This window comes from Pseudorca crassidens, chromosome 13, assembly GCF_039906515.1.
Source record: "Pseudorca crassidens isolate mPseCra1 chromosome 13, mPseCra1.hap1, whole genome shotgun sequence".
In the NCBI taxonomy this organism is placed as follows: Eukaryota; Metazoa; Chordata; class Mammalia; order Artiodactyla; family Delphinidae; genus Pseudorca; species Pseudorca crassidens.
In genome coordinates this window covers 17,694,741-17,719,625 of record NC_090308.1, presented here as the reverse complement: position 1 = coordinate 17,719,625, position 24,885 = coordinate 17,694,741, and the positions used below count along the sequence as shown (strand labels likewise).

Genomic DNA, 24,885 nt, shown 5'->3' with positions numbered 1-24,885 from the left:
ATTAGTCTGTCCCACATTGGGTCCTACTTTTCCATCACTGACCCTCCTCCCCCTTTTCTCCCAGACAATTACCCTCGTTTCATTAGAATTAATGGTGCATATTCTGAAGGTGGGGAAGAGTCGTTATTTAGCTGTTTAACAATAGAACACTCAGTTGATAAATCTGGTTACATGTTGTGTTAGTTTTCTCTTGCTGCATGACAAATTCCTACCAACCTAATGGCTAAAAATAATACCCATTTGTTACCTCACAGTTCTGTAAGTCAACAGTCTGGGCAAGTTGGCTGGGTTCTCTGCTCAGGGTCTTATAAGGCCAAAGTCAAGGTATCAGCCAGCTTGGGCTCTTATCTGGAGGATTTGGGGGAGAATCTGCTCCTAAGGTGGTAGGTTGTTGGGAGAATACAATTCCTTGCAGGAAATTCCCTGGCCGTCCAGTGGTCAGGACTCCACTCACAGCTGTAGATTCGAGGTTCCCAAATCTTTGCTGGCTGTTAGCGGTGGGCATCTGGATACTGACTGCATTCCTTTCTCCTATTTTTTTTTTTTTTTTCTTTTTTGCGGTATGCGGGCCTCTCACTGTTGTGGCCTCTCCCGTTGCGGAGCACAGGCTCCGGACGCGCAGGCTCAGCGGCCATGGCTCACGGGCCCAGCTGCTCCGCGGCATGTGGGATCTTCCCGGACCGGGCCAGAACCTGTGTCCCCTGCATCAGCAGGCGGACTCTCAACCACTGCGCCACCAGGGAAGCCCTCCTTCTCCTGTTTTAAACCAGCAGTGGTGAGCCAAGTCCTTCTCATGCTCCCGATTTCTCTGTCTTCCTGTCTTCTAGCCAGAGAAGCACTATGCTTTTAAATGACTAGGATTAGATTAAGCCAACCTGAAGAATCTGCCTTTTGTCATACAGTGTAACCTAATCATGGGAGTGACATCGTGTATTCATGGGTTTCACCCTTACTCAAAGGGCAGGGACTTGGACAAAGGCAAGAGTCACTGGGGCCATTCTTAGAATTCTGCCTCTGGTATGTGTTTCTGCCCGGGACAGGTCAGAAAGGAATTTTTTGTTTAGCAGAACCTGTATTTTTGCCCAAATCCAGACTTGAAAGGTACAAAATCTTTCTACCACCAGAATTAAATTCAGGTAGGAGAAGAGGGGGTAACTGAGGGTGGTGAGGAGGGAGGATGAATTTTCTTTCAAAGGCTTCATGATGTATAGAAAATACTTAAAAAGCAACTTAATTTGGGTAATGGGGATATAAAATAGCTTACTTCATTTTTAAACTGTCTGTAATCATAAAAGTGCATTTAATAAATAAAACAGGAAAAATATAGTAATGGGCAATTAAAAGAGAGATTTAGTGGGGAATGGGAAGCGGAGGTAAAATCCATTCAAAGATCTCACTAGAGTAACAATAGCCTTAAAGGATAATGTTGCTGATTGTTACTAACAACTGGGTTGTGATTTTACATAAATAGCGTCATAATTTTCTCACATGATGCCTGCTCAGAGACCACCACTTAACAGATTGACATCCCACCTCTCACCATCAAACCACTGTTTTACTGTCCTTAAAGACCTACCCTAATTTGAAGTTATCTTGGTTATTTACATGTCTAATTGTTTATTCTCTGCACCCCCCACCCCCTCCCCAAAGCGTACACTCCATGAAGGGGGGACATTGCTGCCTTGCCCTTCGCTGTCAGCCCAGTGCCTAGAACTGTGCTGTGCACAGCATGGGCGCTCAGTAAAAACGGATTGAATGAATAAACGGATGGAATAGTTTGCCACGCTTTCATCATTGGCCTCTAAGGCAGATCAAATTAGGTAAAGGCTTGGAGGTTACAGTTTTCTCTCCCAAATAGGGACTCCCTTTATTTAAATGAGGCTCGTCTAACCTCTTCCCTCTTCCCTCTTGGTTGTTTCATCTGACAAAATTCTGATGGTTCTTAAGTTTGTACAAAGAACGTGATATCTCTGGTCGGCAGGCTGGTAAATCAAATGCTCTAACTGTAACATGCTTCCTTTAATTTATTAACAAATTAAATTGAATTTTGTCTTGTCAGTGTAGTGCCTACCTCGCTATTTTAAATTGTTTCATTGTTACATTAGGTTGTTAACTTTATAAAAGAAACAGATATTTTCTGTAAAATGTATGTACTTTTCAGGTAATTTGAACAGAAAATGATGACTAATGTTTTCTATCAACTCTGTCCTGGCATGGGGAATACAGAGAATTGAAGCCTAGTCCCAGGTCTCTCATTAACTTCCTCAGGAGTCACTTCATTTGGGATTTGAACATCTATAAAATGAAGGAATTCACAAAACAGGAAGTAGATGGTTTCTTATCCTTCCCCATGAGGTATCCCCCACGCTTTTTTTTTCTCATTGGAAAAAGATTTGCTTTCTTTGATTGAGACTGAATATTCCTAAATTTTTTTTTTTTTTTTTTTTTTTGCGGTACGCGGGCCTCTCACTGTTGTGGCCTCTCCCGTTGCGGAGCACAGGCTCTGGACGCGCAGGCTCAGCGGCCATGGCTCACGGGCCCAGCCGCTCCGCGGCATGTGGGATCTTCCCGGACTGGGGCACGAACCCGTGTCCCCTGCATCGGCAGGCGGACTCTCAACCACTGCGCCACCAAGGAAGCCCAATATTCCTAAATATTGGTTGCCATGTGCCCAAAGAAAATTGGTGCTATGAAATAATTTTCACAGGATTCCTTAAAGTTAATTGTTCCTCCTACCCTTGGCTTTTCTCCCATGAAAATGAAAGTATAGAGTAATAGGCTGTATTACTGTATTCCAAATCACTCTTCCTACATTACCCCTCCCTGCAGGAGGATTATATATTCCAGCCCTTTGAACTAAGAATAGGCAGATGGCATGTTTTGGTCAATGAAAGGTGAGTAGAAGTGATGTGGACCTCTTCCAGGCAGAAGCTTTATAAAACTGTGCATAGTTCACAAATTTAATATTTTCCCTCAAGTCACAATGACTGGCTATGTTTTTTGTTTGTTTGTTTGTTTTGCGGTACATGGAGTGTACACTTTGGGGAGGGGGGAGGGGGTGCAGAGAATAAACAATTAGACATGTAAATAACCAAGATAACTTCAAATTAGGGTAGGTCTTTAAAGACAGTAAAACAGTGGTTTGATGGTGAGAGGTGGGATGTCAATCTGTTAAGTGGTAGTCTCTGAGTACTGTTGTGGCCTCTCTCGTTGTGGAGCACAGGCTCCAGACGTGCAGGCTCAGTGGCCATGGCTCACGGGCCCAGCTGCTCTGCGGCATGTGGGATCTTCCCGGACCAGGGCACGAACCCGTGTCCCCTGCATCGGCAGGCGGACTCTCAACCACTGCGCCACCAGGGAAGCCCTGGCTATTTTTTTTGATGGAGACTGATTTGTCAGCTTTGGTCCCGGAGTGAAGAAAATGGCCCAGAGCCATAGCAGACCCACCTTGGATTTGTAGCAAGAGTAAAAAATAAACCTTTGTTGTTGTAAGCCATTGAAATCGTGGGGTCATTTGTTACTGCGGCATAACTGGCCCATCCTGACTCATACACATGCCTGATGCTTGTGTGCACCAGTTCAAATCATCTTAGCCTTGTTTCTTATTCCACCCACTGCTGAGTGAACACTTCTGCACAGGCTTAAACAGGTAGCACATAAGTGTAGCCTAACGGCTCATTGGCTCAAGCCCGCGCTTCTTGCTTTATAGCCAGGAGCTGCTTTGATTTTTTCCTTCACTCCTATGGGAGCTGGCTAGGCTCTCACCGTGTGTAAATACAAAGTGCAGAAAAATTGCCACCCACCGGGAAAACCTTGGCAAGTGGGTAATAGAAGATGAGGTCTAAATGTTCCTCCTTTCTCCTTTCACATACCTGGTTCTGAGATGCATTTCCTAAGGCTCCCCTGAAGGTCTTACAGAATTGAACAGCACGTCACTGAGTGGCCAACTCCAGATGCATCCTTGTGTTGGCTTTCCCTTCTTTATTTCACTCTCCCTGGCCCCTACTTCTGCTCTCTGGGATCACATTCCCAAATAAACGACCTGCACCTAAGCTTTTGTCTCAGGCTCTGTTTGGCGGGGGAACCAGTCAGACCTTCATTTAATTGGACCAATCAGAACATTATCCACCACCAGAGTGAATTATTTAAGTAATTCAGCGGTGTAAAGGATTATACTATGCATTTATAGAAACTTGCAAAGCATAAACACTTTGTTACTCAACCTGAAAATTATTGTTAGATTTGCTGATCCAAAAATAAGACTTTCGCCTTCCCCCCTACAGAGGTTAATTTCCTGTTATTAGTTCTCAGTCCATTCTGATGCCTTGACACAGACCTTAGTTGGGAGGAATCCATGGTTTTTTTTTTGAGGTTCAGTGATTTATTGAATGGCATATTGTTAGGCAGATGTTTATTTGTTTCATTTTTATTTACTTATTTTAAAAGCCAATACTCAGTTGAATATTTTGTTTTCTAACTGGTGTCATAGAGATCCTTGCCTTAACCATAGAACGGATTAAATAAAGTGTGTAGGCAGATGTTTAAATGTTAATGTGGAGTTGAGGTTTTGGTGGAACTGTTGTTCTGTGGTAGCTTCGAGTTGCCAGTCCACTGACAGTGCGCAGTCGGATGTGTGTCTGCATCATGGGAATTACTGCCTTGTTTAGGAGCTGAATTGGCCGAGTTCCCATAGCATCTTGGCTCTGTTTCGCCTTTGCCTCCGCATCAGACTATTCCCTAGAAATCTTAAAATCACAGCATGATAGAACCGGAGGGTATCTTAAGATCATCTAATCACACTCGTTATTTCCTAGGTCAGAAAACAAGCCCATAAAGGTTAAGAAGAATGACCCACTTTGGGGGCGGGGGAGGAGAGAAATTGAGGGGGATGCACTTCTGGTTGTTAAAAAGATACCATTCTTTTTTTGACATCATTAAATTCTTGATTGTGATGCTCTTAAATGAACCATGAAATTATAAGTGCTTCCAATGCAAGTGTGATTTTTAACTAAGGCTTTTCTTCCCCCCAATCTGAATGTTAAGGTGGCAGATGCATAACTAATCTTAGCTGAATCTATATTAAGAAATCAGCAAGGTGTCTTTATTTAGCTTGCATGACCTGTGAATATAAGGTAGAGTCAAATAACATGATTTTGCACGTTATGTCCTAAAATAAAAACAACTCTGCCTTTAAAGTGATAGCAAAATGCAATTACGTGAGAGGTGGTTTTCCATTTGCTCTCAAAGGGAATGAGAAGCACAGAAGAAAATAACTGAAGAACTTGTTCCTAAACGTAATTTCAGCAGACGTTTATACCTATTTCAAATACTATTTTGTCTGAGGGACAAAAAGTCAGCTCTTGGGATTGCGTTCCATGTCATACAGAGCAAAGTCCTATCAACAGTAGGGAGCTTCTAAAATCTCTTGTTATCCTAGTTTTGAATTGTCTGAAAAATGCCCAGTCCACTGAGCTTCTCTGTTTTTGCCTGGAGATGTTTCCATGGATCTGTATTAGTTCCAGGAAATTTGGGTCCTTTCTATTATCTCTGGAACCAGGCATGTTTCCTGTAGAAACGACATGGTATTATCTGTTTCTCTGTTTAACATCTTTGCCGCAGAGGGTCAGATTCCTGAAGGGGTAAACAGTGAAAAATTGTGAGGCTCAACTGTGGAAGATTGTGTGGAGAGGAAAGCAAGCTATTCTGATTTAAGTCATAAAAAATGTTGGCCTTTAGCTTCTTGGAATACTGCTGTATTCAGATGTGCTGAAATACTTCTTGCCTGCCACATGCTAACCGATGCAAGCCTGGGGTGCCCACTCCGCGTTAGATTAAAGTCGGGATCCTGGGGTTTGACTTTCACTTGGTTAATCAACTTTTATTTTAATATATTTGAATTTCTTCAAGAACACGATCTTAGCTTCTGATGATTCCATTCCTCTGTGAAAGTGACTTCTAATCTGAGAAACCCAGACCCTTGAGGAATTAATACAGGAGTCTTGGGACCAAGTTCCCCGGTGGCCTACTGGTTAGGATTCTGGGCTTTCACAGCCGTGGAATCCCTGGTTCGATCCCTGGTTGGGGAACTGAGATCCCACAAGCTGCACGGTGTAGCCAAAATAAAAACAGTTGGAACCTACTTGGGTACTAAGTATCCTCAGTGGATCTGTACATAAATAATATGTTTCATATTCATTTATTTGAAGGTATTCTTACATTCTTGATCACTTTTAAAGCAACGATTTTTCTCAAAGAGTGGTAGGAAAGTAAGAAGAATTTAATAGTGAAGTTACTCTCTTTTGTGCGCGTGTGTGTGTGTGTGTGTGTGTGTGTGTGTGGATGTGTGCACTCACACACACGCCCTGTGGCGGGGGGGTGTGACTTACGTTTTAAAACGATTAAAGGGGTCTTTATGCTTGAACAAGCTGAGAACGACTGCTATGGCAGTTATGTTCTATAGGGCATGCTTCACAAAGCTAAATGAAATTTTTCAAACTTAATGGCTAGACAGTGCTTAAAGCATACACACTATTCATGATTTATTCTAATAACATTTGTGGATGACTAACTTAATAATGTTGCCGCACATCCATTATGTTTTTGTTCTGACAATGTGCCTAAGTATCTATGCCTCCTTAGGGGTGGGTTTATATCACTCGGTGATTGAATGAAGAAATAGAATTCCATGCCTTTTATGGGGTACGTGTTAGAAGAAACATCCACTTATATAGGCTGACACTGTGCCAGATACTGTTCTAAACGGTCTTGCAAATGTTAACTCGTTTAGTCCTCATAACAGCTCTCTGAAATGGTACCACTGTTGTTCTCATTTCAGATGGGAAACTGAAGTACAGAGCAGTTAGGTTAAGTAATGTGCCCAAGGCCATCCATCCAGAAAGTAGTAAACCTGGGGTTTCCTTCCAGAGTCTGAGCATGGGTCTCTAGCCCTGCACTGCTTCCCGCCAGGGGCTTTCACTTCTGTCCTGGCAGGAAGGGATGCACTGACTGCTGAGGATACCTGGAGGATAGGCTGGTTTGGTTTGAGGAGGTAGACCCAGGTGTCCTCCATTCCCCACCCCCAACCCTCAATGTCTCTCTGTCTCTCTGTCTCTGTCTCTCTGTCTCTGTCTCTCTCTCTCTCTCTCTCTCTCTCACACACACACACACACACACACACACACACACACACACAAAGAGTCACTCTGGGCTCACTCTGGACACAGTGACATTAGGCTACCTTGAACTGTAACCACGTGAAGGGCTGCGATTTGGGTTTTGCTCCCAAACCTTCTAGAAGTGTCACTTCATAACAGCAAGTGTGTGTGTGGTGAAGACCTTCAGTGTATGATGAAACTCAGTCCTATTTACATATTTTGCTGCTTCAGGTAACCCATTTACACGTCCTCAGAGTTTATTTGGACAAGGCCAGCATCTTGAGGATTATTCAGATGACTTCATAAGTACTGTTTCTTTCTTTCTTTTATTTTCTTTTATTTTATTTTGTTTTTAGCTGCATTGGGTCTTCATTGCTGTGTGCAGGCTTTCTCTAGTTGTGGCGAGCGGGGGCTACTTTTCCTTGCTGTATGCGGGCTTCTCATTGAGGTGGCTTCTCTTGTTGCAGAGCACGGGCTCTAGGCGCGTGGGCTTCAGTAGTTGTGGCACATGGGCTCAGTAGTTGTGGCTCGTGGGCTCTAGAGCGCAGGCTCAGTAGTTGTGGCACACTGGCTTAGTTTCTCGGTGGCATGTGGGATCTTCCTGGGCCAGGGATCGAACCCGTGTCCCCTGCATTGGCAGGTGGATTCTTAACCACTGCACCACCAGGGAAGCCCAGTACTGTTTCTTTAAAGCAATTAGCTGATGGTCCTTAAGACCCAGAATGATGGCATCAGAGCTTGTGGCTTTCTCGAGACATTTAAAAATGTCCCTCTTTTCCCCTGCCAAAACCAGAGAAGAGGTAGAGTAATGGAAAACAGCACAGATCCCCTGGGTAGTGCTTCACTCTGGCTGCCACTATACATGCAAATGGGCTTTCCAAGGAATTGCTAAAAAGGCTTATGACAGTTTTCTTGCTTCCCTGCCCATTCCAATTTGGCAGGTGAGGTTAAGGCCCAGTGGAGGCCACGCTTCAGTGTTCAGGGGTCTGGGACTGGATGCCAAGAGACCACAGGTTATTTTTGATCAGAATTGCCTAAATCACATGAAAAGCTCTTGCTTTTGTCAAATCTGGCAAGCACTGTCCCTCCGAGAAGCGTTTCCCCCCCAGCCAGCCCAGCTACCTTTGCAAACCCTCTCCCGACAGGAGGAAAGTCAACTCACCTTCATGGCAGGAAGGCTACAGCCTTTCTGGTTTCATGGGGCTGAGGCAGGTGGGGAGCCAGGAGGGTAAATACAGAGCGATTGTTAAGAAGGAGTTATTTCAAAGGGAAGAATTATATTCCAGACTGATGAGTTGGTCTGAGATCTCCTGGTGCTGATTTTGTGGCCTGTACCATCTAGAAGTGGTTTAGACAGTGGTTCTCAAAGTGTGGTCCACAGATCCTTGGGGGTCCCAGGGGTCTTTGAGGTAATAATTATTTCATAACAATACTGTAGCATTATTTGCCTTTTTCGCGTTGTGGACGTTTGCATTGGTAGCACAAAAGCCACAGTGGGTAAAAATGCTGGCACATTAGTGCCAATCAAGGCAGTGGCATCAAACTGCATTAGTGCTTATGGCATTCATCACCTGTGCACATGCCAAAAAATAGCTGTTTTCCTTAAAATATCCTTGACGAAGCCGTAGAAATTAGTAAGTTGATTAAATTCTCAACCTTTGAGTACATTTTTATTTTGATATTCTGTGTGACAAAATGAGAACTACTCACAAAGACTTCTGTTGCAAATGGAAGTGCATGTGAACCTTGTCTCCTCACTAACCACTTCTGCTGTTAAGTTACTAGCTCAACTAGCTGCTTTAGTCATGGAACAGCATTTTGCCTTAGAAGAACAACTGAGGAACAAATTGTGGTTACTTATTGGGTATTTGGCAGCTAAATTTCTTTCTTTTTTAATATGTATTTTATTTTATTTTTGCCCACGCTGCGTGGGATGTGGGATCTTAGTTCCCCAACCAGAGATTGAACCTGCACCCACTGCATTGGAAGCCCAGAGTCTTAACCACTGGACTGCCAGGGAAGTCCCAGCAGCTAAATTTCTTGAAAGCGAGTAAAGTGAACCTAATATTTCAAGAAAAGTAATGGATAATATTTGTTAATGGTAAAATTTGAATATTCAAGTAAAAATTACATTAAAAAAAAAACCTGTGTCTGCCACAGCGAGCTTGACAGTTTCCCAAGACTTGAAGGCTTTTTTGATGAGCTGGGTGGTGATAGTAACAAATGTTACTTTTTTGATATTGAATGACGATATGTGTTAACATTTAGAAGATCTGCATAGCTCAGGAACCTAATATTTTCCAAATGATTAATGCATGATGTTGCCAAATCACGTATAACAAGAGATCTGTTAATAGTAGAAGACAGACCAAAGATTTTCATGTAGTTGATGGAGTACAAAAAGTTCATTGATATGGTTTCAGATTTCACACGGTAACTGACTTAAGAATCTATATGTTGTCAAATTTTGGCATGGTAGCAAAAGAATATCTACAATTATCTATCTTAAAAAGCTATTAAAATATTTTCCTTTTTCTAATAGCACAGATTTTCTTCATGTATTTCAACTAAGACAACATATTGTCACAGTTCAAGTGTGGAAGATATGAGAACTCAGTAGCCTATAAAACTAGCCATTAAAGAGATATGCAAAAATGCAAAACAATGTCATGTTTATTATTAATTTTGGGGGAAATAGATTTATTTTTAATAAAAATGTTATGTTAACATGATACATGTACTATTTTAATTTTTAAATGAATTAAATAAATATTTTAAACATTTCTCAGTTGCAGTTTCAAATAGGTAAATGTCGATAATTATAACCCATATAAACAAAAGCTCTTTGGAATCTTCAGTGTTTTTTAAAAATGCAGTTTGCTCCTGGAAACAAATGTTTGAGAACTGCTAATATAGAAACGGCCATGTTATGTAGCTGGAGGTTTCTGAGCTGTCAAAAGAGTCAAGAAAGGTTTCCAGGTTGGGAATAGTAACTGTTTCATCATATATCTTTAAGTATATCAATGAAAATTATTTAAATATTTTCCTCTGTAAAATGAGAGCTTCATTAGAGTTCAGATATTGCACATTAATCTCACATTCTTCAATAACTCATATCAAAACAGAAAAATACTGGTGTTTACATTCAATTTTAACTTATTGGAAATAAAAATGTCATGTATATAGCGTGTTATTTGTAGAGAAATGCTTACAAATAGTCACTGTAACCTTCCCTCTGGTCTTGCAACTTAAAGCAAATCATAAATATTCAAGTAAATAAACTCGTGGACATCAAGCAAAATGAAAACAATCATCCCAACTGCTGATTATTTTCTTTCTTTTTTTAAACATCATAAGCCAATCTTTTTATTTATTTATTTTTTGGCTGAGTTTGGTCTTTGTTGCTGCGTGCGGGCTTTCTCTAGTTGCGGCGAGGGGGGCTACTCTTCGTTGCGGAGCACGGGTTCTAGGCACGCGGGCTTCAGTAGTTGTGGCTCACAGGCTCTAGAGCGCAGGGAGGCTCAGTAGTTGTGGCGCACAGGCTTAGTAGCTCCGCGGCATGTGGGATCCTCCCGTACCAGGGCTCGAACCCATGTCCCCTGCATTGGCAGGCAGATTCCCAACCACTGTGCCGCCAGGGAAGCCCTGATTATTTTCTATTTTTGATGCTGTAGGAAATAGTTAAATCTCAGTCTGCATCTTAATATACATGGAGGATGCATAAACACAGCATATAGTTTTTAATGTATTTTTTACAAATCATATAACAGTTTGCATCATTTATTTAATAGGACAAAATTAAAATGTTCTTATATATTATGAATGACATTAAATATAATATCTAAGTAAGCATTATGTGCAACATTTTGTATCCTGAATAAAAATAAAATACCTTTTGCCTAAAATCACATTTGCGTGTATTGCTAAAAATGATGGAGTGATTAAAAATACTCCCAAGAGCATTTGAGAAATTAAGTATTTCTGTGAAAGGATTCCATATTAGTTTATGAGAGCTGCTGTACAAAGTACCACAAACTGAGTGGCTTCAAACAACAGACGTTTACTCTCTCACAGTTCTGGAGTCTGGAAATATGAAATCACAGTTTGGGGAGGGGGCCATGCTCCCTCTAAGGGCCCGAAGGGAGAATTCTCCCTTGCCTCTCCCAGTTTCTGGTGGTTCCTGGCATTACTGGGCTTGTAGCTGCATTACTCCGCTCTTGGCCTCTGTCTTCACATGGCCTTCTTCTCGGTGTGTGTCTGTGTCTTCTCCTCTTCTTAAAAGAACACCAGTGGCTGCATCTAGGGCCCACCCTAAATCCAGGATGATTTCATCTCCAGAGTTTAAACCATCTGCAAAGGCTGTATTTGCAAATTCACATTCTGAGGTTTCAGGTGGATGTGAATTTTGGAGGATGCTATTTAACTACTATACATTCACAGTCAAAAATGATGGGGGGAATTCCCTGGCAGTCCAGTGGTTAGGACTCTGCGTTTCCACTGAAGGACGCACAAAGTTCCGTCCCTGGTCAAGGAAGTCCCGCATGCTGCACGGACCAAAATAAAAAATAAATAAAAACAAAAATGATGGGGAGTGCAGACATAGTTTTACAAGGTTGGGCTTTGCTGTGGGACAGGACTGCTCTGCCACTGATTAGCTCTTTGACCCTCTCAGGGTATCTACACTTTAAAGCCTCAGATTCCCCATGCGTAAAACTGAGTCCATGATAGCCATCACGCTGGCTTGTGGTAAGAAGTAAAGGAGATTATGTTTAAATATACTGTGTCCTTAGCACAGTGCCTGGCACAGAAGAAGGTCGCTCAGTTACTGTTCGTAGCCGTTTACTGTTGGCGGGGTAGGCAGGTAGTAATAATTGTAATAGGTACTATAAACCTACAGTTGATGGTAATTACATTAATGATAATTGTAATCAGAGTTAGCAGGTTAGTGTTAATGGTGGTTTCAAGCACCATTAGTACATAATAAAGGATGATTTTACTGTGAGTATGTAGATGAGAGAGAAGGAGACGGAGGGACAGAGAGGTGAGAAACCCTTAAATGGGTAGCCAGGGAGCCTGGTTAGAGACAGATGATGCTATAGACTGAATGTCTATGTCTCAAAATTCATATGTTGAAACCTCATCCCCAATGTGATGGTATTTGGGGGTGGGGCCTTTGGGAGGTGATTAGATTATGAGAGTAAAGCCCTCAGGAAGGGATTGATGCCCTAATAAAAGAGACCTAAGAGCTCTCTTGCCCCTTCTTCCTTGTGAGAACCCAGTGAGAAGGTGGTGTCTGTGAACCAGGAAGACAGGCTCACCAGACACTGACCCTGTGGGCACCTTGACCTTGGACTTCCCAGCCTGCAGAAGTGTGAGAAATAATTCTGTTGTTTATAATCCAGCCCGTCTGTGGTATTCTGTTATAGCAGCCCAAACAGACCAAGCTAGTCATCAACGGCACTGTTTCATTCAAAGGCATATCAAATATGCCTTAAAGAGCTTTACTGGAAGACAGAACACTCATATACAACATACTGTAGCACTTATCATTATTTCTATTCTGGACTTGTATTGAGCATTTCCAGGCCCGTGTCTTGATCCCTATTTTGTGTAGTATTTGGAGACTTTGAAGCATAATACAGAAAAACTCTAAAAGCTCATTTCACTGTAATTCTATGCAGTCCAGCCCAGCTAAGTCTGCCCTCCTACAGCTGTCAAACTGATTTCATGTCCCAGTTCAGGCCTCCCTTACCGCCTCCGGGCGCCTTAAAACTGTACCCTTGCTCCTCTCTCACCTCCCCTTCTGCAGATGACCTTGGCTAGGTCGTTCCTGAGAACTGCAAGTCCGTTGCACACGAGCTACCTCCCTCGCTCTCTCCTTCATCTCAAAGTGTGTTGACGTCCTTGCCCATCTGTTCTTCTTTCCCTCTGTTTCTGTTGAGGAATTGCCTCTCTCCCCTCTAAGACTAATCCCTCCTCTGGGTATCTACCCTTGGCCCTAGTCATAATTATGGTCCATAATTATGCCTTTATTTTCTTGCATTTGGTCTCTCTCCATGGAATCCTTCCACTCCATCTGTAAACATGCTCAGAATCCCTCTTTGTTCTTAAAAGCACTGTCCCCTCCAGCTACTATTTTGCCTCCGTAACAGTACTATTAAACTTCTTGAAAGTGTGGTGACCTAGCCCCAGTTTCATGTTGTGACCAGCTGTTAATTATTATAAAATTGTTGAAAGAAGAATTCAGAATTCCCAACAGTTAAACCCCTGATCATTTCTTCCTGGTAGAGATAAGACATGACCCAACTCTGGGCAGCCGAGGAGGTCCCGGGCCTCTGAAGCCTGGTCTCCTGGAGTTTGCTGCCACTTGCCGACCACAGCCCTGTGGGCTGCCCTCCGTGTGGGGGGAATTTAGCATATTCAGAATATGTCAACGATGACTATAACAAAGTGGTTTTAAGAAATCGGAAATTTACATAGCTATTCAGTTGGAAAAATTATAAAATCGGTGAATGCCCTGAGGAGAGCATAAATAAAGACGCTTTTGTCTTTTAACCTCTGAATTTGTTCCTGAGAGTTTTCTGAATAATAAGGGGTAGGAGAATTTCCATCCTCTCCAGTATACTTTCCATTTGCTTAACACCTGCAGATTCAGTCCTGAGTGAAGCTTAGAACTCTTGTGGGTCCAGAGAAGGTGGCGAGAAGCTGTTCAGCTTATTATAACCTGTTTAATTTGTTCCAGGAATTAGATAGTAAATCAGTACTTACCAAGTACACACCATAGATGGAGGCAGGATAGTTGTACAGAATGGTTTATAATGCGTCTGGGTATTTGTGTTTAAAGTCAGAAAAAGAAAATATACGTGGATCATACTGGAGCAGGCCAAACATTTTTCTATAGAATCCCTGGAAACCTACCCTGTAAAACCCCTGTAGAAAAAAGGACATATATGCCAGCTCATTGTGTAACGTAACATTGCATCCTCCAGCCTACTGGGGGCTGGGAGGCAGCCTCAGCCTTCCCAGCAGCTGAGAGGTGCCCCCCCCCCCACCAGAGGCCTTTCGAGGAACTGAAAGATGACTGTGAAGATGCAGATGGGTTTAGTGAACATATTGCAATTTTATTCTCTGTTGTGTAGGCAAAGGAAACTATACTCCTATCTGACTTGCTAGACTAACATTTCTCAATAGCAACTTTGTTTACTGAGAAATTGTATGTAAAAATTATACTGTGGACAGTTGAATCAATCAGCAGTAGAAGTGTGTGACATGCTATGTATAATATTCCCGAGGCAGACAGAAAGAAGTGTAAAATGTGGTTTCTGCCTTTGGAGAAATTTACAGCTAAAATGAGGCTGTATTTACACCCGCCGACCTCCCCGGTCTCTTATCAAATTACCAACCTTCCTTGGTTCCGTAACAATAAGTAGTGTGACATGGTTGAATGTTGAGAAAGTTACGTGTTAAAAAATCTTGTCTTATCACCAACCACCCAAAGATTCAGATTTGTGTGCCTTGTGCCATCCAGGAGGAGAGAAGGCAGCATTTGCGCCACTGTTCTTTATTAATTCTTTCCTATGAGAGAGTCATCCCCCTCCCGCCCCCCCCCCCACAAGGGAATTGCATGGCCTGTTATGTTACAGTCACCAGTTTTATTTTTTTTATCTCAGCCACCACGTGTGGAGAATTTATTGGTTCTACATCTGCAATGAAGCTACATCCTTTAACCTAATATCACAATAGAGAAATAACCTCTAAATGGTTTAGCCTGCATATAACTCTGATTGCCTTTTAATTAGGGGGAAAATCACAAGCTGAAAAGAGCAACAGACTGGAAGCCAGTTAAAAATCAGAATAATCAACTGAGAAACAAGAAAACGTAATCTCGTAACATTTAATGTTTAACCACAGGATAATAGTTTCTTTATTCCTTAAATAACTTTTTCTGCACCCCTGCCCACCCCCTCTGTTTCTCAGATTGGAACTCTAACATAGATTAGAATTGCCAAGTATCTGTGAAATGAAAGACTGTCCCTGTACCCCTCCCATCCCCCATAAGAGCTTAGAGCAAATAAAACTGAGAAAGTCACAGTTCAGCCCAAGAATTAGGTTTGTATGGCCCTGATGTAGGACTATCTGAGAGTGGGCTCAAAGGCAGATTGGGGAAGAATTAGGCCAAACCAGAGTATAAACCTTTTAGTAATGTTTCCGTAGACATAGATAATAATTTGGCATATTACAAACCTCTGGCATTCAATTTTTACAAACTTTAAAAACAGGAAAACTTCAGGAGCATTAGTAGAACCAAAAATATAACTTGCTATTTATTGGTCCAGAGGTTGACTTTTATGAATTTTGAGAAAGGACCAGGTTTGAGGCAATTCCTTTCATGATTTGTTAAGTCAGCCTAGTCATATCCAAAGAAGGCTGTAAACACATATAAACAGATTGTTATTTTTCTTGGTGGAGTGAAGAAAGGTCTTTTTTCTTTGTAGGAGTATGCCGGATTATTTAGGGGGGAAAATGAAAGGAAAAAATGTGAGGTGGTAGGAGCAGCTCTGTGAAATGAGGCTGGACTGGCATCGCTTGTTTGCCCATAAGACGTATTTCTAGCAGTTATCTCCTTAAAGCTGGTCAGAGTTGTGAACATCTGTTCATTTCTATTCAGCTTGAGGACTGCGGTCTGTAAGGAAAAGGATCTGGGATGTCACGATGCATGCCAGGCGCCAGAGCTCCAAGGAGGCTTCCTAGCATGGAAATTACTCACATTTCCTATGATCACGAAGCACCTTGTGCTCAGCTAATTACTGTTCTCTGCGACTGCTGTCACATCTTGAAACTCTCCATGACCCAACTGTGGAAATCCTGTTTGCCTCCCACCCCCTCCCCCAAAGAATGAAAAGTAGCAAATTGCACGGCTGGGCTTGTTTAATGAATGCGATTTATTTTTGTTGAACCAAAGACACAAGAGGTTTCCGAGGCTGTTAGGTTGATGCTAGATTTGTGAATGACTTCGTGGTCCACATCTTTAGATAAGTTTAAGGTGGAGGGTGTCTGCCCGTTTACTAGATGATAGTCTGTACAAAGGCGTTTTCTTTATTTCCACAGGTTCCTGGAATAAAATGACCTTTAACAGTAGACAAGGTCATCCTGCTGACTTCAGGCAGAGCCTATCAGGTGTGGTGCAGACATCTAAGAATCTAAGAATCATTTTAATAAGAATGTCCTCAAGATGCTGCCTCCTTCCTTTGTGACCCCTTCAGAATTCAGCTGTAGTCTTCCTGAGGTCTTAGTAACCCTAATGCTGTAACCTGAGGCTCTTTCTGGTTTTTCAGATAGAAATAGCAAGTTAGCTTGCACTCTATAGCAAATACAATTTTTGTTGCAATGCTTTTTCATTCATTCATTCATTAGAGCATTAAAAATGAAACAGTTTTGCCTTCGTGATGTTAAGGTAACTTTGATCACTCCCCCCTCAAAAAAAAAAACTTAGTTTGTCAAGACAGATTGAACATTACTTTTACATAGTTTATAACAGGAGTTTCGTTTTCATGGAGGCATTGATTGGCTTGGGTATGGGTTTATCTGAGTGACTATGTGAATATATTAGTGAGTAGTAAGATATTATTACTTGGTCTTACAGGGGCGAAAAAGGCCTGAAAGCAGCTTGATTTTCTGGAGAAAGAAACTTCCTGAGCATGGCTAGTAATACTTCCTATCCATTTAGATGCAACTGCCGGATGATATTACGCAAAGTAATGAATGGTGACATATTAGTTAACATATTGCCATCGGCAGGTTTGAGCAAGGGTGAAGATGGCATATGCTAAAACAAATTATTATGCCCTAGAGAAATATGCAGAATTGTTTCTTAAAAGTCTTAATAATGCCTGCAATATGATTTTTTTTGCAAGAGATAAAACTGGAGGTACCACTGGAGAGATATAGACTAGAAAAACAAAACAAAACAAAAACAAAAGAGAGCAAAATTGATTCAACCATTTCCAGAAGCTTTTCCAGTTAAAAAACAACAACAAGAAAATCGTTGAATCCAAGCAGCACAGCCTGCCTGTCCTATCAAAAATCATAGGAGAGACCCAGGCATCCTCATTCTTCCTTTGCACTCTTTTTTTTTCCTTCTTCTCCTTTGTCCATTCTCGATCTGTCAAGGGATTCTAGGCCCAGGGCATAACTATGACAGATGGGCAGGAAACTGTAATCTGTTGCTGTCTTTCAATTTTGGAGGAATCATGGTGACCACGAAGGGGTTAAAACTGTCAACACGGATCAGAGCTTGGAGATAATTAGTGTAATATCAATCCCAGAACACTGGTGCCGATGACCACACAATAGCAGATGAATTCAACTAGGTTACTGTTTGTAAGAAATGCTTCTTCATCTCTTTCCAGTTCATGCACAACTATGCTTTTTAAATGCCTATGTGTTAAAGTTATGTGCATACAAATCATGATTAAAGATGATTGTGAATCTTTTTTTATTTTGGAAGGTACATTTTGAATTAGCACTTGTACAGACAAGCTGGATGGATATGTACCCTCTGAGCATGAGCTAGGTAGCCTTTGAAATGTTTAGCAGTACGTTGACTGTTACCTATGACTAAGGCTGCCAGAGTGTAGAATTCAGTGATGTGATTTCAGGAAGGCAAACTATTACAAGATATACTTTTATTTATTTATTGTGTTTTAACTTTCCTTTTCTTATAAGAAACATGAAAGGAAAGAGAAGTAGACCTTTTTTTTTTTTAAACAAAACATAGGCTTGAGAAGAATAAAATACATTTTTCTCTTATTAGCTTCAAAGAGAAAATTGATAGATAAAAAGCAGAGACTGAAAGCTGGTTTTCAGAAGTCCATGTAGTAACCAGAAAGGGACAAGTATGACTTAAAAATTGGAGCAGGAATCCATGATGGACTAGGGGAAGAATGGGTAAAGGAGAACTTAAATAACCCCGGTATGTTCAAATCCACAGGTCCCAATGGCTGGCATCCTAGAGTTCTTAATGAATTGGCCGAAGTCATCACAGAACCGCTAGATATCATTTTTGAGAACTCGTGGAGGACTGATGAGGTGCCTGAAGACTGGAAAAGGGCATATTTAGAGCCTTCTTTCAAAAAGGGAAATGGATGATGACCCTGGAAATACTCATCAGCCTAACTTTTTGCTTGGAAAAATTCTGGAATAATCAACTTAGTACACTGGGTAACGAACTTATAATAGCTAGACAAAAGGCAGTGAAATATCACACATAAAGAAGTACTGAGTTCATTTTTTAAAGACACACCATTGTGAGATACAGTCTTCTACATATTTTGGGATTCTGCCCTCGGTACTATGAATTCTTGCTGCAAATAAGTGAGGTTGGCTAAGGCATTTGGGTACTGACTAATTTTAAGTGGTAATACAAGACAAAAAGATTTCTGGCAATAGCTAGAAATTACATCATTTCCAAATTAGCCTTTAAGTTGAGAATAGTCTTTTTTTTTTTTTTTTTTTTTTTTTGCGGTACGCGGGCCTCTCACTGCTGTGGCCTCTCCCGTTGCGGAGCACAGGCTCCGGACGCGCAGGCCCAGTGGCCATGGCTCACGGGCCCAGCCGCTGCGCAGCACGTGGGATCCTCCCGGACCGGGGCACGAACCCGCATCCCCTGCATCGGCAGGTGGACCCCCAACCACTGCGCCACCAGGGAAGCCCAAGAATAGTCATTTTAATTTTGTATTTTAACATATTTTTTCGCTTTATATAGGACTGTTTTCATAGGTGAAGTATTTTATATAATTCTCTATAGAATAGTTTGGTGAAGGAATTCTTATTTTAAGGTGCTTTATATAGTTATTTCATATGTAGGTACAATGATAAAGGTGACAAATTCAGGAACATCTGCAAAGGAAGAAACTTTTTTCTAACTTCTCTTTTTAAGTTTCATCTGGCTGAATTTGAGTGTTAGGACATGTAAGAGTGTCTTACTCTGATGTACATGGAGCAAGGGCCAGCTGTGTGACTGGATGGCCAGTTTTCCTCAGCCCTGGACACTGCCATGGCCCAGATTCCCTCCCCAGATTCTGATTTCAGGCCTTTGGTGGGGGGGGGGGCAGAGAGGTGGGCCGTGGCAGTGGACATTAAGAGCCCTGTATAACCACAGCCAAAAAGGAGAGTAGAAGGAGGTGGGAGGAAGAAATTAAGATGAATCTGGAGTTCTTCTAATTCCTATTGTTTTTGCCTTTGGATGTTGGCAGTTTTCTTTTCTGCTTAGAAAATGCAATCATGTTGACCAGACCCCACTTAGTTAAAAGGAGATCATCAGAAGAGATCTAGACATGCAGCAAGCTCCGCGGTCAGACAGATTCTGAGAGCAGCTGGGCAGTGCTGTATTCCAGAATCTTCCCTGCACTACTTAGAAGTACAAAAGAGATTGAAGCTTACATCACATTGTAATGCTCAAGAGTAGGAACCCTCGGAGAAAAAGAGGTAGATGTACATTCATTTCTTCCTGGTGCGTATGGGAATGGGTAGGCAGTTAAGGTCTCCAAGGGCTATTTTAATCACAATACTGCTTTAAAAATCTAAGGTTGACATAGTTTAGCTACTTCTAGAGATTAATTTAGATACCGGGTAACGTCAGTCTCATTCTTAAGTACAAATGCAAGGAAATTAAGCTCTAAAAGCATGTATACGTTGTCTTTTAAACTACATGTTTAAAAAAATACTGCTTGCAGTTTTGTAAGAATTATACGCCGATCAACCTTTCATCATTTTTTTTTTTCCCAAGTGAGTCTTTATAATTTCCAAGTTAGGTTTTTTTTTTGGTTTTTGTTTTTTTTAAGGAGTGGGGGGTCTCTGTAGATTATAGATATAATTTATTGTGATAATAAATGGCTTCCTGTTCGAGACCTCATTTCCAGGTGCAGGATCTGTGGCAGATTTATTTCACAGATGTACATTTACATGCATTTGTTGAATTGTTGCTAGAGAGGACCCGATTTCTGAAAAATCTAGTATTTTCACTGTGGGCATTATGATGCAATCTACTGCAACCAAAAAGGGGGCTCTTTGGTCATTGCAAGTTTTATTTTCTATTTATATAATGTCTAGCTTCAATTATTTTGCCAAATTTAAATCTTCTCTTTGTGTTTGCTATTGGAATTTGAAAATAACCATCCTCTATCACAATCTAGAACGGTGAAATAGCCCATGGATTTTAAAGACTTCTTACCTAAAGCTAGAGGAAGAAAGCTTTAAAATCAGCAGAGAAATATTAAAGGAAGCCCATTAATTCTTTTGCATTAAATGAAGATGAGTTAAGAGTTAGAATATAAGACATAAGAGAAAGGAAGTAATCTTACCATGAATTATATCTGGAGATAATTAAGCTTAAGAAGAGTAATTTTTTCATAGTGTTTTTTTCTTTTATCTAATATTCATGATATCGTTAATTTTTTAAGGTAAAGGAAATAGCGGAGGGACAAATAAATATATTATGAAAACTAGAGGATTATCTTGATTTGTATTTCTTAGAACATCAAGAGAGGTTAATTACAGACTTTTACTTCATAATATTGAGGAAATGGGAGGATTATAGCAACACTTTCTTCATTTCATCTTAAAACAAAATTTTTAAGGTGAGGAAAGAAAGATTTTACGCACATATTCTTGGCATAGGGAATGCATGATTCTAAGGGCTCTTTCCTCACAAAGGAATTTACAGCAACATAGAATAGCTGTACTCAAGCAGTTTTTCAATCCAGAGAAATTTACAGCATCTTGGTGTTGTGAAATTAATAACAGAAACAATAAGCATTGAGTTTTTATTTTGGAGTTCCTCAGATCTGAGTTCAAATTCTAGAATCACATTGATAGCTTTTTCCTGTCATTAATCTGTTAAGAACATAAGCTAAGAATGTAGCATGAGAAATGATCTTGAACAATTATTAGACTCATCAAAGCTTTTTATCCTTGTCCATAAAATGGGAAGAATACATACCCTCCCTTAGTTCTTAAGAGGCTTAAAAATTCTGCAACATACACCCACACAGTTCTTGGCTCGGTGTTGACACGTAGTAGGTGCGCAGTGCCTCGCTCCCTTCCCTTCTTTTTTTCTCTTATATGAAAGAGATTACCTTAAAACTGACTAGAACACTCAAGAATAAATTGACTCAAGCACAAATTGTCCTTATTGATGCCTTAAACCCACTGAATAAGGCCCTTTGCTTTCTTTTAGGAAGGATAAAGGAGAGCTACAGTGCCTGCCCATAGTAGGAGTCGAGTAAATGTTTATTGATCGAATGAAAAGAATGTGATTTTTAAAAACAATGAGCGAATAGCTAAGGCCAACATTTTTCAAGTCTGGGGAAATTGTCACATAGACACATATAAAGGTATTCTTTAAGCTGCCCCTTTTTAAAACAGCTTTAGATTTATAAATTTAGTGTGCAAATTAGGGACGGGCAGATATGCATTCCCTCTGATTTTATGACTGTGATTTACAAATTAAGAGTGCAAATGGGCATTCCCCCATAGCCTTTTCTGGGATAAATCCAGCCAAGACATGAAGCAGATGATGGTGGATGGCAAACTCTTTTCTATGCAAAGAGAAACCAGATGTGCAAGTGACTGGGATGCACCTGCCAGCAAACTGAGATAAGCCTGCCTGGAATGTCCTCTATGAAGAATCTGGGTGTTGTAAACAGGTCCTTTGCATGGGCATTGAACAGTAATAAAAAGGAAGGTTGAAGAAAATTAAATTCTTTGACAAAATGGTTCATTTTTACATGTAATATTTAATTAGGTGTCAAAATATCATGTTCAGACAGGTGGAGGATTTCTGTATTTCAAAGTGAATAAGGAATAAAGAGTAGAAAAGTATATCCAGAGACATATGCAAGAAATGAGCAACAGCTACACCTCTAAAGTGGCCAGTTCACCATTCAGACCAAGGGCAGGGTGACAGAATTCTTAGAAGAGACCAGCTGGCATCTTATGCTTAGAATAAAATCATCAGAGATGCTGTCTTAAATTAAACCAGATAAGTTGTGCAGAGCAAAGTGAATCAGCTAGGCTTTCTCTTCTAGAATTTTTGAATTTTATTCTAATTAGCAGTCTCAGTGGTCATCAATTAAGTATTCCTACATCAGATGTTTTATACTATCAGATTCTTTGATTAGAAAATCCTCTTCAGTTTTCTATTATTAATCTCTAAGGAGATAAAAATCTAATAACTTTCTACTCCATGATCACTATTTTAGATATTTCCATAAAAGGCAAAAAAAAAGAGATAGAATGTAGTTCAGAAAATGGAAAAACATAACTTTTTTTACTTATAAAAATAGTTATTTTGTTTTAAATTGTTTAAATTCCTGGAAATTAAGTTTTTTAAAAAAAATTTGTTGTTAAAATATAACTTTTAGAGGAAAATTGGAGGTTAAAGTCTACCTCAAGAACCTGGTGGTATTTTTTTGACAATTTGACCAACCTTTCTTCCACTGGAACAAAAGGAAAGAAGTCGACTATTAAACATTGTTTGAGATGAGAAATCCCTTTTATAGGTGTATTCCGTATCATGTCCTTTGTCAGATGAATTTTCCCTTGTTATTCCAAAAATGAAGTACTGTGTTGAATTTCTTGAGGGCAAAGTAGGATATTGATTGGGGCAAATGTTAGAAATTCTGTTGTTCACTGAAGCTGTTGCCCTGCTTGCTAAACTCGACACGATCCTGAGATACTCTATGGGTTACAAAAGCATTATTCTTTGAAAAGTTCTGACCGTACAAAAACGTGTGCATGGACTTGAAGAATCACCTTGTGTCCATCTAAGTAGTAGAGCAGAGATTCATTCTAAATGAAAGTTGCCATGTGGTTTTGTGCATGTAACTGCAATTGACACCTTTTTCCTTTCAGTTACTGTTTTAAAAAGGGACTGTGTGAGAAGGCCCTTTGGAGAGCCGAATTGGAACAGCATTATGAACCCTGGACTGTGTGCTCGTGCAGCGCTGTAATTTGCAAACATATGTCCTCTGTTCAATAAACGTTACAGCTTTCACTGCGGTTTCCGCCTTGACTCTTTTGTGATCGTTTACATTTCGATGAATGGGACAGAGTATGTGCGTTATTTAAATGGACAATATATAAATGTTTATGGTACTGGAGCATTATGGTTAGCATGGGGAATCAGAGTGCGAACCCAGAAGAAAGGAGAAAGCCGGGCTCCCCACACTGCCTGCAAAATTCAGATAAATCCTTAATGATGTTTGCTTGGATGCTTTTGTGTGATGGTTGTTATACATGTATGTTGTGGCTTTCGCCCTTCTCCACCCACCCCGCTTCTGACTAAAAAAATACTTCTGAGGGTGATAGCATGCGATTCCGTGCCAGTAATTGTGGCCCCCCGCAGTGGGAGGTGACGTCGTGGTGTATATTAGGTGGTAGGCGGGGTCATATGTGGAGTTTCTCCGTATGGGATCCTGCTGTGGCTGCCAGAGTCCCTGAATCTCCACCCAAAGGTTGTTGTGATTCAATTATAGGTAAGCAGCATCTCAGGGGTCATGAGACCTAAAGATTTGAATCCCAGCCTTACTACTTTCTTCCTTCAGGACCTTGAGCAAATGGAATAATTCTTCTAAATGCTTAACACGATAATTAGCACATGATAAGCAGCCCCGAACGTTAATTCAAAGAAGTTTTGTAATAGTGTTTTGGGTTCTGTATAAATGGCATCATGTGATATGTTTTGATGATGATGAATAGCTGTTTTTATTCACGCTGAATACAAAATGAAAGGAAAGTAAATTTAAAGCAAGGAAGATGTGGAGTAAATATTAGGAAGAAATAGCTACATTTTTGGTTTTTAGAAACGAAAAGGGACCTGAGGATGTCCTAGATGGATTGAGAAATTGTGTAGTTAAGACACTAAGGAGCCTAGAGTGTGTGGCACACCCACCGTGACATTGGGCTGGTGATAGACAGTCGAGGTTATTCCCAGGTTCTCTAATCCCAGCTTTTTGTTTGATGTCAGATCCTAGAAAGTATACCTAAGATATGTGGCATCTTCAAAAAAAAGACCCATCTTTCTGTACTGTCCTAAATTTCAACTTAGATTCATGGTCTTCAAGACATAGCCTTAGAATACTTTTGTTCATTAACTAAAGCTCCAACCAGCCCCAGGGTTCTGCAGGGGCCAGCATTATGGTATGAAAACCTAATCTGTCAGCTCTAAAATCGTATGCTTCAAGACTTCGTTGATTTGTCAGCGAAAAAGTCAATAATAGAAGAGTCAGTAATATTGGTGAACAGCACTAAAATGTATTTTTAAAAAAGGGAAGGGCTTCCCTGGTGGCGCAGTGGTTGAGAGTCCGCCTGCCGATGCGGGGGACGCCGGTTCGTGCCCCGGTCTGGGAGGATCCCACGTGCTGCGGAGCGGCTGGGCCCGTGAACCATGGCCGCTGAGCCTGCGCGTCCGGAGCCTGTGCTCCGCAATGGGAGAGGCCACAACAGTGAGAGGCCCGCAAAACAGGAAAAAAGAAATAAAGAAAGAAATAAAATAAAATAAAATAAAAAAGGGAAAATGCGAGCATGCAGTAGAAATCCCGAGTAAGGAGCGGTTGATAAAGAGTAGGATGGTTTATATCATAAATAAAATCACTTGACCTAGGGCAGCCTTTAAAGTCTGTCAACTGAATCTGGAAAATCAATACCTTTTAGTCTCATTCCAGGTCATACG

The 24,885-nt window shown here is 40.8% G+C and overlaps 1 protein-coding gene across 1 annotated transcript in view; it reads left to right on the top strand.

Annotated features, from left to right (window-relative positions):
* SAMD5 (sterile alpha motif domain containing 5) overlaps nucleotides 1–23,208 on the top strand; it is a 58,780-nt gene extending 35,572 nt beyond the window's left edge. Inside the window, exon 2 of the mRNA XM_067701829.1 lies at nucleotides 18,145–23,208. Within this exon, the coding sequence (XP_067557930.1) occupies nucleotides 18,145–18,207 (63 nt within the window). The 3' untranslated portion in view covers nucleotides 18,208–23,208. The remainder of the gene's footprint in view (nucleotides 1–18,144) is intronic.
* The last annotated feature ends 1,677 nt before the right edge of the window (nucleotides 23,209–24,885 follow it).